The sequence below is a fragment of the Enhydra lutris genome, unplaced genomic scaffold (genome assembly GCF_002288905.1).
Source record: "Enhydra lutris kenyoni isolate GAN:26980312 unplaced genomic scaffold, ASM228890v2 scaffoldscaffold3, whole genome shotgun sequence".
NCBI lineage: Eukaryota > Metazoa > Chordata > Mammalia > Carnivora > Mustelidae > Enhydra > Enhydra lutris.
The window spans coordinates 73,052,151-73,069,349 of NW_019154087.1; the positions used below are offsets into that span (position 1 = coordinate 73,052,151).

The window sequence follows — 17,199 nt, forward strand, 5'->3', positions numbered from 1 at the left end:
TCTCCGCTGAGCGGAGAGCCTGCTTCCTCCTCTATCTCTCTCTCTGCCTGCCTCTCTGCCTACTTGTGATCTCTCTCTGTGAAATAAATAAATAAAATCTTTAAAAAAAAAAAAAACAAAACTGTAATCTCTGGGGGGAACCAGACAATAATATCAGACTATTTCAGTAAGAAATAACCTGTCAGTCATTTTTTACAGAAATATGATACCTACAGTTTCTGAAGCAACTGTAATTATATATATAGACAGATAATATCTGTGGATAATAAATGTATTTCTAAGTGTTATGTGGTAACTGAATTTTATCAGCTTTGCATAAAATGTAATCTGAAATTATCTCTGAATTCTTTCTGTCCCCTTCACCTTATTGTGTCCCTTATCACAGAAAAAAAATCAAAGGCTGAGTTTTAATTATACTTTCTCTAGAAGATTATCATTATGAATAATCATTGCACACAGTGATGTCTTCAGAAATGAATGAGATATATTAGATGGTTTTTGCCCAGGTTGCTATGCTTTTAAGCTCTTAAATCTGCTTTAGATAGCTTTTCTGTCTCTCCTATGTGAAAATACTTTTTGTTACTGGGAATATATTTGCTTCTGTAAGTTACCCACCTCTCTTACAAATTGCTGTTTTCAATTAGCAGCAAGCTGGGAAAACAATTTTTTAGACAAAGTCATAGTAAGAGTAAACAGTGGTGACTATAGGTTTTGGGTAATCTGTTTTAAGACAAGGACTTTGGCTTCATATGTGATTCCATGATATCTATAGCTATTATGAAAATAACACATAGATACTTATCAAAAAGAAATGTCAGGCTCTATGATGTCAAGTCCCTGCAAAGGCAGTTAAATGATTCTAAAATTCAATTCTTGGGCTCATCAGTTGACCATTTATCAGCTCCTACATGAATTAGCAAGAAAGATGAAATATACATGACCTCACTTGCACAGAGCAGTTGCAGGAACATTTTACAGATGCTCAGAAGAAGTTATAATAAAGAAGTCAATCAATAAATCAATACAACACTTTCCATCAACCCAGCCAAAGAAATAATTCTGATGAAGAACATTTTTAAGTGAACAAAGTAAACTAAGGACAACACACAAGGTACTGGTAATCTTTATGCTAAGCAGCACCATTTTTCAACAAACTAAAGCTCATTTTGTCCCAGATGCAGCAGCACATACCTCTGAACAAGCGGCAAAGGAAGGAAATTGAGAGTGGAAGTCATGTCCAGTCCACAGTCCAACATAATGGTAGTTGATTTGAATTTGAGCACATTGCACGGTAAGGTCGGGTGCCCCGACAGGCAATACTGAAAAAAATTAAATCATTTTTAACAATAACCAATTATAGAAAAAGTCTAAAGAGTCCAGTGAATTAAGTAAAACTGATCACGTCTCTTATAAGAACAGTGTGTAAATTCAGCTAACTTTCTTTGCAGCTTCTGGCTACTACTTCCCTCAGCAGTTCAAAAGGCTCATGTCATAATTTTTCACAGGGCACCAAGTTCTATCTCAGGCAAGCACACTTTTGGAGGGACCAAAATTATTCTAAGTAGAAAGTTTACAGGGTTTAGTTATCTGCCCCTGCCCCAACCCCTCACGGGACACTTCCAAATCCCCACTGTCCCAATGTACCTAAGTACTGCCTTAAGCTATAGAGGTCCATTAAGTTCCAAGCTGGATCCTCAAACAGTGCTATAGGTTAGTTTTTCTCCTGTGAAGAGGTCAAGTGATTTTCCTCAAAGAGGACGTGACTGGAAAGGGTTAATAAGCCAAGTATCAGTAAGGAGTTATGGCCCATCTTTGTCAGAAGAAATGACTCAAAAGGACAAGTGACTTCCCTGATGTGCAGATACTTAAATAGGAATGAGGGACACCTACTCCCAACCAATCAAGAGTCTCTTGCCTGGGGCAGCAGACCTCAGAAGTCAAAGGGGCACAAGCCACAGTGGCATATTCAAAGGAGAGTGATGAGGCAAGACAATAAACTGACCTCGAACATTTCTCAAGTCCTCCTCAATGTAGTGGGAATGACAGATATGCCCCACTGAAAATTATTTATATGGGATGTACCCTGTCACCTTTCATAATTCTATTGCTGCTCTGAAGAAAAGAAATGAAAGGGGGAAAAGACCTTTTCCCCTACTCTTAAAGTCATCCTATAGAAGCCTCCCTTGCACAGCAAAGTCCAGAAAACGGAGGGATCAAAGCTCTCAATCCCTCAACAAGTACATTCTCCCTTTCTGATTTAAGTACAAGTCCAACACAAGTCAGGGTAATGTGACATCAATGCCTGGCCCCACATGGCCACAGTAGCTCAGGCTGTCTTTCTAGGTATTTGCTGCTCTGTTGGTTCTGTCACTGGATACATTTCCTCCTTTTTTTCCAGAGGATATTACAAGGACTGATAATTTTTTAAAATTGCATGTTCTAAAAATGATAAGGACAAGAGCCAAGAAATTGTGGTTATTCTGTAAGCTTTTTCTTTATTCCAAGTTTATGTATGATGACTATATTTTCCAAACCAAAATTCACAGCTCATGGTCTGAAAAGGTACAGGATAACTTGTGAAGAAAACATCACAAGCTATTTAAAATTGTAACTGTCCTAAAAAAAAAAAGTCCAGGAAGCATGGTTTGGGTAGTTAGACTTTACCTAAGTTCATTCTTTGACAGGTATCAGAAATACAGAAAAAAAAAAACTGTCCTACTAATTAAGACAGAACTATCCCGGGCACCTGGGTGGCTCAGTGGGTTAAAACCTCTGCTTTAGGCTCAGGTCATGATCCGGGTCCTGGGATTGAGCACCGCATCGGATTCTCTGCTCAGCAGGGAGCCTGCTTTCCTTCCTCTCTCTCTCTGCCTGCCTCTCTGCCTACTTGTGATCTCTGTCTGTCAAATAAATTAAAAAAAAAAAAAAAAAAAAAAGACAGAACTATCCCTACCCACATCTTCCATCTGTTTCCTTATTGCTAGCTTGGTCTTTATCCCTATATAAGAGTAACTTACTGAAAGTAAACTATCTCAAAACAAACACAAACATCATATTAAACTTGCCCCAAACATAACAAATGTTCTAATAAGAGCTTTCCTTTATTTCTCTTTTAAAAAAATCCGATATTCAGAAAAAATTAAGTAGAAATAAAATGAAATGTATAATGGTTACTTCTAGGTGGAAAGATTATGGTATAATTTTCTTCTTCCAGCTTTCTGTATTTTCCAAATGTTTGACAATGACCATTTACCTACACTTGTACAGTTGGAAGAAAAAAAGACTAAAACAAAACTGAAAACTTTTTGGGCCACGCTGAATGACAAAGCTTTTTGCCCTTCATCCTTAACTCTAAATTATAGATAACAAGTTATGCCAGAAGATGGACATGTAAAAGCTGCTGCTCAAAAGGAGTTAGCTGAAGACTTTGTATTTGCTCTTGTCATGTAAGGATAAATAAAGGTGAGGAACACTTTGTAAGGGCTGTGACTGAATGGAAGGAACATTTTCAGAGCCTCTACTAAGGGAGTGCCAGACCTTGATCTCACTAGCTCCATTTTTATGGATGAGGAAATTGAGCTTTACAAAGTTTGAGCCACTTGTCTAAGAGCCAAAGACATACAGCAAGGTCTCCTCACTCCAAAGATTCCACTCATGTCTTGCAAATTGCACTGCTCACTTCATGGGTCAAATGAGTCAGCTGAGACTGACTGACTGGCCGAGGTTCACGCAACCAGCAAATGAGGCACGTGCAAGGTGTTTGAAGTTCGCCTGTGTCCAGTGATGCTCTTTTTAAACATGCAGCTCATAATCTAGTGAAGATTAGGAGATGAATACACAAAAACATTAAGTAATCATGTGACTTAAATCTTAAAACTAGGAATAAATCTGTATTACCAAAAGCCTGAAAAATAGCAGAAAGAAAAATAATCACCCACAACCATTGTTCTATGCCATCTTCTTTTTTAAAGATTTCATTTATTTATTTTAGTGACAGTGTGCGTGAGAGAGAACGTGAGCGGGGTAAGGGGCAGAAGGAAAAGCAGTCTCCCCACTGAACAGGGAGCCGGATACAGGGCTTGATTCCTGGACCCCAAGATCATGACCTGAGCCTACAGCAGAAGCTTACCTGACCAAGCCAGGCTCCTCTCCGTCTTTTTTCTTATTTGTAAAAGCTGTAATTTTAGTGAACATACAGCTGTATGCTGCTTTGAAAGCTCAAGATGACTGTGTTTTCTTTGTCTATGTTGCATCACACTTCATTTTTATTGGCTGCCTAAGTAAATATACCATGGTGTGTTTAATCATTCCTTTACTGATGAACATTTAGGGTTGCCTCCAGTTGCTCTATTACAAACATGGCTGTGGTGATCACTTTAGTGCTTATGGCTTTTTCCATATTAGACTATTTCTTTAGAGGATTCCCAGAAGTGGCATTAACTAGGTCAAAAAATATGAGCATTTTATGGCTCCTGAAATATGCTGCCAAAATGCTTTCCAAAAAAGGCTGTACCTATTTACAATGTCATCAGTTATATATCAGAAGATCTGTTTCACTGCTTATTCCCATCAGCATTATGGTCAAAACCATCTAGAATCTATACTAAAATGAAGCTGTAATGTTAGTAGTAGCGATCCTGAAGCAATTAAATGGCCCTGCACAGGAAAGTCAACTACTTGATACATGGCTTTCATTTTGAGAAGGAGTTTGGAGAAATGATTCAAAAAGCAGGGGGTTTAAAGTAAGACTGCCTGGGCTCAAATCCTGAGTGAGCTCATTAATGCGTGATGTGGGGAAAATCACTTCACTCTGCAAAGACTGAGTTCCCCCATCTCTAAGATGCAGTAATAGAAGCTACCCTCCTCAAGCTGGGAGGACTGAAAGCATGGAAACTGCCTGACCTGTAGTATGTGTTCATTGCTAGTTTACAGAACAATTAAAGGGCTGAAAAGGCCACCTATATTTGAGAGGGTCACCTAAATTTACAGCATTTTAGAGAAGAAATTCTATTCTATAGTAGCATTCACTAATGTCTCAGACACTTGTGTATCCCACAGACTAGGTAAAGTGAGTGAATAATTTTATAAATATGGTCTATTGCTAGTTTTCCCTCTAGGAAGATACAGTCACTACCGAGTACAGAAATGAGTAATCTAGCTAATATAAGGTTTTATAATCTTTTTCTAGCTTAATAAACACAGAGCAATGCTTTCCTGTTAGTTTTATTCCTAACTAGTAACAAAGCTGCAGGTTTTTCTGTGTAAAGATTTACTATCAACATTTACTGGTCTCCCTGTTGATCTCCTTTTAAATACCGAATAAATGGAATGTGGTTATGGAATATATATATATATATATATATATATATATATATATATATGCATTTATTTTTTGATAATTTTTTTCAGTTAAACATACTACATATTTTTCCCATTCTTTACTTTCATTAAAAAAATTGCGGGACGTTTCAAACATACAAGTAAGCAAAATTAGTATAACAAATGCTCATGACTCAACATGGATGAGTTTAACAACTATCTGTATTCTTTCTTTGCTGCTTTTCTTTTGATATTAACACATTTCAGAATAGCTATTGTGGTGACAAACAACTGATCTCTGAAAATACTGTTTTCATAAATAGTCTTAAATTAATCTCTTATCCATAACTGGGACAAAAAACCCAAGTCCATTTTCCTCAATGCCCTAGCAAAATTCATGAAAGGTGACTCCTTTCACCTTTAAGTTATTATTGGTTTGTAACTTACACCTCCAAGTCCTATAGCCGTTTATATTTTTGAAGCCTCTGTTTTGTCCATGGGGCTTGTTTTTTATTTTTACTTCTAATGCTGTAATGTTTATACTTTGCAATATTTTCAAGTACATTAGAATGACTAGACTTCAGTTCTAAAGACACATTTTCCCAAGGATGTCAATGGAGGCTACATTCAATCTATATGTTAATTTAGGGAATATCGCCATTTTTTAAAAATATATTTTTAAAAATATTTTTTATTTATTCATTTGAGAGAGAGACCGCATGGTGAGTGCACAAGCTGGGGGAGGGGCAGCAGGAAAGGGAGAAGAAGTTGACTCCCTGCTGAGCAGGGAGCCCCATGTGGGACTCAATCCGAGGACCCTGGGATCATGACCTGAGGTGAAGACAGATGCTTTACTGACTGAGCCACCAGGTGCCCCTCCCATTTTTTTTTTTTTTAAGATTTTATTTATTTATTTGACAGAGAGAGAGAGAGAGATCACAAGTAGGCAGATTGGGGGGCGGTGGCGGGGAGCAGGCTCCCTGCTGAGCAGAGAGCCGGATGAGGGGCTCAATCCCAGGACCCTGAGATCATGACCTGAGTGGAAGGCAGAGGCTTAACCCACTGAGCCACCTGGCTGCCCCACCCCTGCCATTTTTAATATGTAACAACATTTCTCTGAGCCAGGAGCAATGCAGTATTTTCTCTATTAATTTTATTTTTTTCTTCCTTTACAATTTAAAATATTTTCTTCCTTAGTTCATAAGCAACCATACAGTTATCAATAAGTGTATTTTTGCTTTCTAATTTCTATTTAATTTTTGCTCTATTTTATTTTATTTATTTTATTTTTTATTTTTTTAAAGATTTTATTTATTTATTTGACAGACAGAGATCACAAGTAGACTGAGAGGCAGGCAGAAAGAGAAAGGAGGAAGCAGGCTCCCTGCTGAGCAGAAAGCCCGATGTGGGGCTTGATCCCAGGACCCTGGGATCATGACCTGAGCCAAAGGCAGAGGCTTTAACCCACTGAGCCACCCAGGCGGCCCTTGTTCTGTTTTGTTAAACTGCTACATTTAAAAATTTCTGCAGTTGGATGTGTAGCTGACTAAAATACGCATTCAGGCTACAAATAGCCCTGTAAGTGATGCTCTGGATGTGTTTTACAAGTTTATATTGTGTTTTCAATGTATGCATTTCTAAATACTATGTAATTTCCATTATGATTTATTTTTTGAGTCACAAACTGCTTACAAGTGTGTTTGGTTTAATCTCAAAATATACAGGCGGTAATGATTATCTTTTGGTTACTGACTTTTAATTTTATTATGGTCAGAGAATGGAATTTGTATATTACTTCTTGGATCTTTATTTAAATTTGCTTTATGACTCTGTGCACTCTAAATAGTTGATTTTTTACAATGATCCAATTATAAATGAAAATTGAAAAGACATAATCTAATTGTGTATACAGAGTAGATTAACTTTATTACCTTACTTAAATCTCCCATACTCTTACTTGCTTGAGTCTTAGGAGAGAAAAACTTGTCAATTTATAATTTTGTCAAATGTTGTCTTATATATATATATATTTTTTTTAATTTTATTTTTATTTATTTGAAACAGAGAGAGAGAGATCACAAGTATGCAGAGAGGCAGGCATAGAGAAAGAGAGGAGAAAGCAGGCTCCCCACTGAGCAGAAAGCCCGATGCGGGCCTCGATCCCAGGACCCTGAGATCATGACCTGAGCCAAAGGCAGAGGCTTAACCCACTGAGCCACCCAGGCACCCTGTTTTATATATTTTGAAGCTTCACTACTAGGTAAATAAGAGTCAGTATTATTACTAGTATTTTTCCTTTGGTAAATCATTGTCTCACATTGTATTTTAAGTGAAGTTTCACACATACATAGTTAACAGTGAATCAAACAGTCTTATAAGCTATAAAAAATCTCATAGTCCCATTCTGAAAGCTAACTACTTTTGACTCTTCCAGCTATTTCTTCTAGTTACATCTGTATTTCTCAGTAATATGGTTATACTGTTGTTTTTGGTTTATTGAATTTTAGTTATTTATTGACTTTTTTCTATTATGGAAGCTACCCACAAGTTAATGAAGCTTTGCTAACTAAGATATGTACAAAAGGATTCCCTATCACAGTCAAAGAAATTCACGTGAAGGCAACTGCCATATTCCTTTGACTAGATAAAAGAAATTTCAAAGGAAAGGGAATTTAGTTTAACAGATTAATCAGTGCCATGATTAAAGCATTGTGTCATGGTTTAATTCTCATTGCTTTGTTCTTACCTGATGCTATGTAAATGAAGGAAAGATATGTCTTAATAGTACTGTTGAGTCAATGATTTTACACTGTTTTTCACAGTTAATGATCATTTGCCAACATTTTAACTGATCTTTGCTCACCAATCCTTTTTTTATACCCATTACCCATTTCTTCCTTTTGGATTCAACTCCCTTCTTCCTGAAATACATCCCTTAGTATATCGCCTTCGGTGATGGTGTTCAGAAGGTAAACTCTTAGTCATTACTGGTCTGGAAATTTCTTAATTTTAACTTTACTTCTCAACAGTGATGGAAGCAGAATTATAGGGTAGCAAATTACTTCAGAACACTAAGGACATAAATATCCAACTTGTCTTCTGGTATCTATTTGCTAATGGGAAACCTGCTGCCAGTCTAACTGGTGTTCCATTACAGGTTGCAATTAAATTCTTTTCTTTGCTATGAATGTTCTGATCTTTCATTAAAATTTACATAGGTATAACTTTCTTTTTGATTTATGCTTCTAACATACAAGGACTTGTCTTTCACAACTGTAAAAAAATTGCCAGCTATTATAATTTTGAATATTGTCTCTCCCATTCTTTCTAGCTTCTACTAGTGAAATGCCTATTAAGTGTATGTTGTAATGTTTCATTTTACTCTCCATCTCTGTGACTAAATTATCCTTTTGTATTTTGCTTTTTGAGCTCTGTGAATTCTGGATACTTTCCTCAGCTCTACCTTATGGTTTGCTAGCTAGTTCTTTCTTCAGTAGTGTCAAATCTGCTATTTAAACCGTCTACTGAAATTTTCTTTTCAGTGTCTGTTTTTCATTTCTAGAAGTTCTCTTTTTAACTTTTTTTTTTTTTTTTTTTTTTGGAAAGAGAGAGAGTGAGTGGGGATAGGGAAGGACAAAGGGAGAGGGAGAGAATCTTAAGTAGACTCTGTGATGAGCGTAGAGCCTGACATGGGGCTTAATCTCACAACCCTGAGATCATGACCTGAGCTGAAACCAAGAGTTAGATGCTTAAGTGACTGAGCCGCCTTGGCATTCTTAGAGGTTCTCTTTGGGAAAAAAAAAAAAAAAAAAAAAAAAAAAAAGTATCTTGTGAGCATCTGGCTGGTAGTGCATGCAACTCTTGTCTCGGGGTTGTGAGTTGAGTCTCACATTAAGCAGAAAAATTACTTAAAAATAAGTTTAATAAATATCTCTTTAAAAGTTAGCATTTTCTTTTCATAGGTTTGATATCTCCATATATGTCTTTAATCACTTTAACATATTAATTTTAGACTCTCCAGCAGGTTATACAATTTTCTGAAGTTCTTAGGAGTCTTGCTATACCTGCTGAGTCTTACAGTGGATTTCATTTGCTGTTATTTTAAAATTTTGGAAGACCACCTTCAGTGGATCTATGTAAATTCTATGCAGAAAGGGTTGGGCCAGGTCCCAAGAGCTATCACCATCTTTAGATCAATTTTTATGTTGATTTCTCAGCTTGAATATCTATAACTATATAAAGCTTATAAATCAGACTTTTAACACTCTCAAAGCATTGGCTCAAGCTCCTTGCAGAGACAATCTTCCTTACTGACCTCTTGAGCAAGTAAATGGTACTTTTCTAGCACTCCTTTCACTGAGGTACATAGCCTTTGAGGGTTCTGGATTACTGATTTTAAAATATGTTTCTGAATATTAAATCTATTACTAAAAAGACTCATATCATGACCTCAGGGGTCAGCAATTCTAATATTTTTAAAAGCTGCTATGAAGGGGGCGCCTGGGTGGCTCCGTGGGTTAAAGCCTCTGCCTTTGGCTCAGGTCATGATCTCAGGGTCCTGGGATCAAGCCCTGCATTGGGCTCTCTGCTCAGCTGGGAGCCTGCCTACGCCCCGCCCGCCTCTCTGCCTACTTGTGATCTCTGTCTGTCAAATAAATAAATAAAATCTTAAAAAAAAATAAAAGCTGCTATGAAGACAAAATAATGACCAACCAATTTAACCTCACAGAAATCTTCAAAAGCAGTATGAATTGTTCATAAAACAATGAAAACGTCATAAAACAAAACAAAAGATTTAGCAAATTTGTACATCTGCTACACTTGGCAATATGGTCATGGAAAACTGAATTTTTTATAGTGAATTGGCTCTGAGGAATAAAGCCATGGTCTTTTGCAGAAAGAACCATGGACCGAAATATCATATATATTCTCCTATTGCCTGGTTCTGTTTAAAAATAATTATAACATACACAGTTATTAAGATATGGTGTTTATGCAGTGTCAGGCACTCCGCAAGAACTTTACATTTAATTCCTTTCATCTTCCTAAGAATGTTATGAGGTAGGAAATGTATTCCTATCTTACAAATGAAGAAAATGAGACAGAGAGATTATGAAATTTGCACATGGTTCTAAAGCTTTAAGAGCTATCCTAGGGTTGAATCCAGGACAGTGAGATCCAGAAAGAATACTCTTAACCACCATGGCATTCCATGCTACACAGAGAAAAAGGGATCATCAGAGAGGATAAAAAAAAAAATTTTTTTTTTGATGTGCTCTAAAATGATGTGCTCTAAAAGGCCATACTTAGAATTGATAAGAATGTAGTTTGAATTTATAATCTGGTAGTAAACAAAGAAAATTAGTTAGCTAGCTAACGTAAGATAAAGCAAAAGTCCCAAGTAAATTTAATTATTAAACTGGTCTATAACCCATTGTAGCAATAATTTTCTTTTGTTGCATTTTCTCTTGCATTAAAAAAAAAAGTGATAGGATTTACTCACTGTAAAGTAGTTTTGTTGCTGAACTACCTTTAATTATCTTTAATGTAACCTACAACCTCTAGGTTGAGTTAATGCCAAAAGCTCTTTAATATTGTTTGGGAGAATAGCACAGCACCATAAAGGAGCTGCTTTTTATAGGCAACAGTATTACAGAAATAAGTTACAAATGATATCACCAATTTTTTCCTTCTTCTCCTTTGTCTATTTAACTAACTCATGAAGATCTATGAGCAAAGAGAAAACAAGTTCAGTTTGCGTTTCTCCCTGCTAGTGGAATAAGGAAGTGACTTATATTGTTTCTGATTCAAATACAACATTAAAAAAAAAACTTTTAGCCAATTGATTTTTGTGTAATGGTTTTGCTTCCTGGTACAACATCAGAAAACCTATTAGTATAATTCACACATAAATGAATATAGGAAAAAGCAAATCTCAAAAGATTCAGAAAATGTATTTGAAAAACACAACATTGATTCTAGGCAAAAATTCTTACCAAACTATAAATGGAAAGTACTTCTTTAATTTGATAAAAGGTTCCTAACCAAATCCTACATCACAGCTAACAATGAAGTATGTGAAACTATTTCCTTAAAGTCAAGAACAAAACAAGGATATTCATTATGACTGCTTAAACCTCATAGTATACCTGGAAATGCTATAGAATGCCATAAGGCAAGAAAACTAAAAGATAATTAGAAATGGAGAAATAAAAAGTGATTGTTCACAACTGATATAATTAAAAGACATTCTAAAAACAAACTATTACAGCTAATAAGGGCGTTCCTCAAGGTTGCTAGATACAAAAATCAATGTACCAAAATCAACTGAGCTCTTATATGCCAGCAAAAAACAATTAGTAAGAGTAATGAGTTAAAGATTAGAATACCATTTATATGGCAAAAAATTAAATGCACCATCAAAGTAAAAAAAAATGTAAAATGTTTACGAAAAAAATTAAAAATTCTAGTTAAAGATAATATTAACTGGAAAGGAAAATAAAATGTTGCAAAAATAGCAATTTTCACTAACTTACTTTTTATAAAATTTAAGAACCATATGGAAGAGTCAAGGGCTAAGATTACCTAGGAAAATATTAAAGAGAAATGGCTGAGAAGAATTAAATTTTCTGACATTATAACTTACTGTAATGTAATCAACAATGGATATTATACTGTGATAGCTAATGGACCAGTGAAATAGGAATAAACAGTCCAGAAAAGAGACACACACATACCTCGGGGCTTGACATATGATAAAAGTGGTATTTCCAATTTATGGTGCTGGGGAAGTTGGCAACCCATTAAAAAAAAAAAAAGGCTGCATCATACACAAAAATTAATTTCAAATGACTTAAGTACTGAAGATATGAAGGCAAAACTTTAAAACTTTTATTGAATAACAAAAAAAGGATAAATACTTTATTACCCTGGGGTAGTGGAGAATTTCTTAAGAGACAAAAATGTACAAACCATAACAGAAAGATTAAGAAACTTGACTATAGTAGTTTAAAATGAAAATCGTCAAAGGATACCATTAAAGAGTGCAAACATAAGCCAGAGATTGGGAGAAATTATTTCCAATATGTGTTACTAAAAAAGCACTAGTATCATATTCGGTATTAAAAACTCATACCAGGGGCGCCTGGGTGGCTCAGTGGGTTGAGCCTCTGCCTTCAACTCGGGTCCTGATCTCGGGGTCCTGGGATTGAGCCCCACATCAGGCTCTTTGCTCAGAGGGGAGCCTGCTTCTTCCTCTCCCTCTGCCTGTTGCTCTGCCTACTTGTGATCTCTCTGTCAAATAAATAAAATCTTAAAAAAAACCAAAACAAAACTCATGCCAATCAACAAGAAGAAAGATTTTAAAACTCAAAAGAAATGAGGAAACAAGAGTGGGCAATAAATGTAGATATAAAAAGCTCAAAATTACTAGAATCAGGGAAATGCAAAATAAGACAATAATGAGCAAACAGACTAATGATACTAAGTATTGCAGAGAATAAAGTAAAAGTGGAGTATAAATTGGTGTGACTGGAGAATAATTTGGCAATACCTAATAACACTGAATACATACTATAATATATGCTAAACTAACAGAAACATGTTCAGGTATGATACACATCAACTTAAGGAAAGCAGTAACCTAGGAAGAGGGAGGAAAAGTGAAGGTTGGGTGATCTTAGATTTAGATATAACTTATGTCTTTAAAAAGGGGATGGGAGGAGAGGAGATATGATCACAAAAAAAGGCAAATTACTAACATCTATTTAATATTAGTAACAAATAGTAAGGTGGTTTTTTTTGTATTGTTATCAGACATTTCCTCAGACATTGGAATTATGTAACTATACCTTTCCTACTATTGTCAAAATCTGTAGTGCTATTTTCCTTATAAAAAAAGTCTCATGGTACAAAAATAAAATTCAAGAGATAAATATTTTAGTATTAGTAAACCGTTTGCTAGATATATTTACTAAGTCTTAAGGAACTGTGCTGAATAGTGATAATAGTCCGCAATTTTCATTTTGGTATACATGTCCTGATGTAAAAGTAAACAAGACTTAAATACTGCTGACATGGCAATGGAAGTGGAATAAATGAGAATGCTACCTCGTGAGAAGTATGATTCAACAAGATATGGCCTTCGGCAGGGATAGGAAAGAAACAAGGATAACTTCCACATTTTTAGTCTTAAAATCTGAGATTACATTAGTACTGTCAGTGAACTCCTTGATGCTTTCCTAGTCTTACGAAGTATGGCAAAACACTTCTCTAAAAAGATTCAGCAAGGCTTTATAATTTTACAAGAAATTTTTCAAATGATGTTGATCATTATCTAATTACCAGGAATGTTATATTAACACGATAGCTATATTTATACAATATACATATTCATAAAAATGCACATTAATGCTGACACTTGAAAAGGAATTCTAAAAATAAAATTAGACCCTAGCTTAGGAAGAAACAGCAACTGGAAATTTCACTGTATGAATTACCTTCACTAACAATACGAATTACTGACAAATATTTTCTATCCAGTATTTAATTAGTTCTTTCCCAACAACTAAATAAAGTTAGTAGTACTGATACCAAGTCAATTGTTAAGGCCCAAGATCACACAGTTAATAAAAGACTGAATTTGCACTCAAACCAGCACAAGTTCTTAATGCCTTCTCTTCAATCATCCACCGATATACTAGACGGAAACCTATGATTTATGATCAGAGCACAAGGTTTAATATAGATAGGATAGTTGGATAGGAAAAAAAAAAAAAACTCTCAGCAGTAAGAGTAACTGTAGTTTTTTGTAGTAATCTTTTCTAATTCTCTATCAATACTGTTTTCCTGTTGTACCACTAACCCCTGCTAGATTACTTCTAAAGCAGAGAGCTTGGGATAGACAAAGAAGGCAAAACATTTAACTAGTTGATTAAGCTGCTGACACTGTCATTTCTATATCCCTGAGAAGTTGCACCCTGGTATATTTTAACATTTTTAAAATGTGGCATTTCCTAATGACAAAATCTACAAATTTTTTAAAAATTTAATTCTTTTTCTCAGCTTTCTGTTCATCATACTCTTAGCTTCCATAAAAATCATAACATGGGTTAAAGTGGCCTTTGAACTTGAAATGGGTTATAGAACTAAATGCAAGAGCTAAAACAATAAAAACTCTGAAAGTACATGCAATAGAAATACAATGCATGCCACATACATAATTTTTAATTTTCTAGGAACTAAATTAAAATAGTAAAAGGAACAGGTGAAATTAATTTTAGTAATATATTTCATTAACCCAAATATCTCTGAATTTTCATTTTACTATATAATTGATATAAAAATATTAATGAGATTTTTCCATTATATCATGGTACTAAGTCTTCAAAACCTAGTATGGATGCTATACTTGCAGAATATTTCAATTCAGATGTTAAATTTTCATCTGAAATACATCATATGCATTTAGATTGCATAACAGTTAAAAAAGTAGATCCACATGCCCAAGTTCTTCCAAACACATTAAAAATTTTCTCAATAACTGAACCAAGTATCAACTTTTAAAGTTTAATTAAAATAAAATACCATTTGGGGCACCTGGGTGGCTCGGTCAGTTACGTGTCCAACTCTGATTCCAGCTCAGGTCATGGTCTCAGGGTCCTGAGATGGAGCCCTGCTACGGGCTCTGTGCTCAGCAGAGAGCCTGCTTGAGATTCTCTCTCATCCTTTCTCTGCCCCTTCCCTGGCTCGTGTGCCTGCATGCTCTCTCAATAAAAATCAGAATCTTCAAAATAAAATAAAATGGGATTTAAGATTTAAAATTCAGTTCTTGGGGCACCTGGGTGACTCAGTCGGTTAAGCATCTGCCTTGGGCTCAGGTCACGATCCCAGGGTCCTGGGATAGAGCCCTGCATTGGGCTCCCTGTTCAGCGGGGACTCTGCTTCTCCCTCTCTCCCTTCCCCGTTCTCTCTCTCTCTCTCAAATAAATAAATAAAATCTTGAAAAAAAATTAAATTCACTTCCTTAGTCACACTAGTAACACTGTGTTCAAAAGCCATATGCACAAAAATACATACATACATAGATACATAACAAAAAGCCATATGCAGCTGGTAGATACTGTTCCAGACAGGGCAAATCTAGAAAAACAGAGGAAAATCTCTGTGCTTTAAGTTAGGCAAAAATTTCTTAGATTAGGGACACCTGGGTGGCTCCATTGTTAAGCAGATGCCTTTGGCTCAGGTCATGATCCCAGGGTCGTGGAATCGAGCCCCACATTGGGCTCCCTGTTCGGCGGGAAGCCTGCTTCTCCCTCTCCCATTCCCCCTGCTTGTGCTCCCTCTCTCGCTGTGTCTCTCTCTGTCAAATAAATATATTAAAAAAATCTTTAAAAAAAAAATTTCTTAGATTAGACAAACCGTTCTTCAAAAGATATTCTTCAGAAAATGGAAGAAAACTCAGCCTGGTAGAATATATTTGCAAAACACCTATCTCATAAAGAACTAGAAGGTAGAATTCTTACAACTTCAAATATATTCAAGTGAAAAGATGCTAAACATTAGTCCTTAGAGAAATACAAATTAAAACCACAATAGGATACCACTATACTCTTTTTTTTTTTTTTAAAGATTTTATTTATTTATTTGACAGACAGAGATCACAAGTAGGCAGAGAGGCAGGCAGAGAGAGAGGAAGGGAAGCAGGCTCCCTGCTGAGCAGAGAGCCCGATGCAGGGCTTGATCCCAGGACTCTGGGATCATGACCTGAGCCAAAGGCAGCAGCTTTAACCCACTGAGCCACCCAGGCGCCCCGGATACCACTATACTCTTAGTAGAAGGGTCAAAATTCAAGACTGACAAGTGCTGGCAAGGATGCGGAGATATTAGAAATCTCATATATTATGAGCATAATGTTTCTGAGAGTCATCCTTTTTGTTGCTACCAATAGTTCATTCCTTTCATTGCTAAGAAGTATTCCAATGCACAGAGGTACCAGAATTTGCTTATCCATTCACAAACTGACAGACATTTGGGTTGTTGTTCCAGTTTTTGCTGAATATGAAAAAGCAGTTATAGACATTCAATATAGGCTTTTGTAGGAGGTATGATTTCAATTCTCTTCAGTAAATACTTAGGAGTGACATAACTGGGCTACATATGTTTAATTTTACAGGAAACGACCAAACTGTTTTCCAAAGTAGAAATTTATTTTTAGCTTAAAAAAAAAAATCAGAGTTAGATTTTACTGCTGTGCTGTGTACCACAGTATCCAATATAAAGCATTAGTTCTAGGCATAAAGTATTAGTTCTAACTGCCTCTAATTTGTTATTAGTCCAAACAAATCCCTAAATTCTTTGGGTCTCAAATTTCTTCACCTGGCAAATGAGGAAACTGAACTAGATTATTTCTAACCTCTCTCTCTTTTTAAAGATTTTATTTACTTATTTGATAGAGACAGAAAATACAAGCAGGCAGAGCAGCAGACAGAGGGAGAGGGAGAAGCAGAGAGCCCGATGCGGGGTTCCATCCCAGGACGCTGGGATCATGACCCGAGCTGAAGGCAGCTGCTTAACTGACTGAGCCACCTAGGTGCTCCTCTAACTTCTTAACACAAAAATGTTGCTTTTCATTATTCCATCATTTCACTGGGTTGACCAAAACTCCTTGGTCTTTTGTATAACCTTTCATTGAGATGTGTTTATGCCACTGTGGTCTTACAACTGACTTTCTGAAAATGTAAGACATTATATGATTTATAAGCTGGAAGGAATTCTAAGATCATCTAGTCCAAATACCTCTTTTAAAAATAAAAAACTTAGCCCTTACAGGGCTTGTGAACTTTTCTCTGTACCAACACCTCTGAGTATACATACATGCAT

At 35.8% G+C, this 17,199-nt stretch overlaps 1 protein-coding gene across 1 annotated transcript in view; it reads right to left on the reverse strand.

Moving 5' to 3' along the window:
• The window catches only part of LOC111156103 (integrator complex subunit 9), a 106,592-nt gene that overhangs the window by 70,967 nt on the left and 18,426 nt on the right, over positions 1-17,199 (reverse strand). Inside the window, exon 2 of the mRNA XM_022516720.1 lies at positions 1,192-1,319. Within this exon, the coding sequence (XP_022372428.1) occupies positions 1,192-1,319 (128 nt within the window). The remainder of the gene's footprint in view (positions 1-1,191; positions 1,320-17,199) is intronic.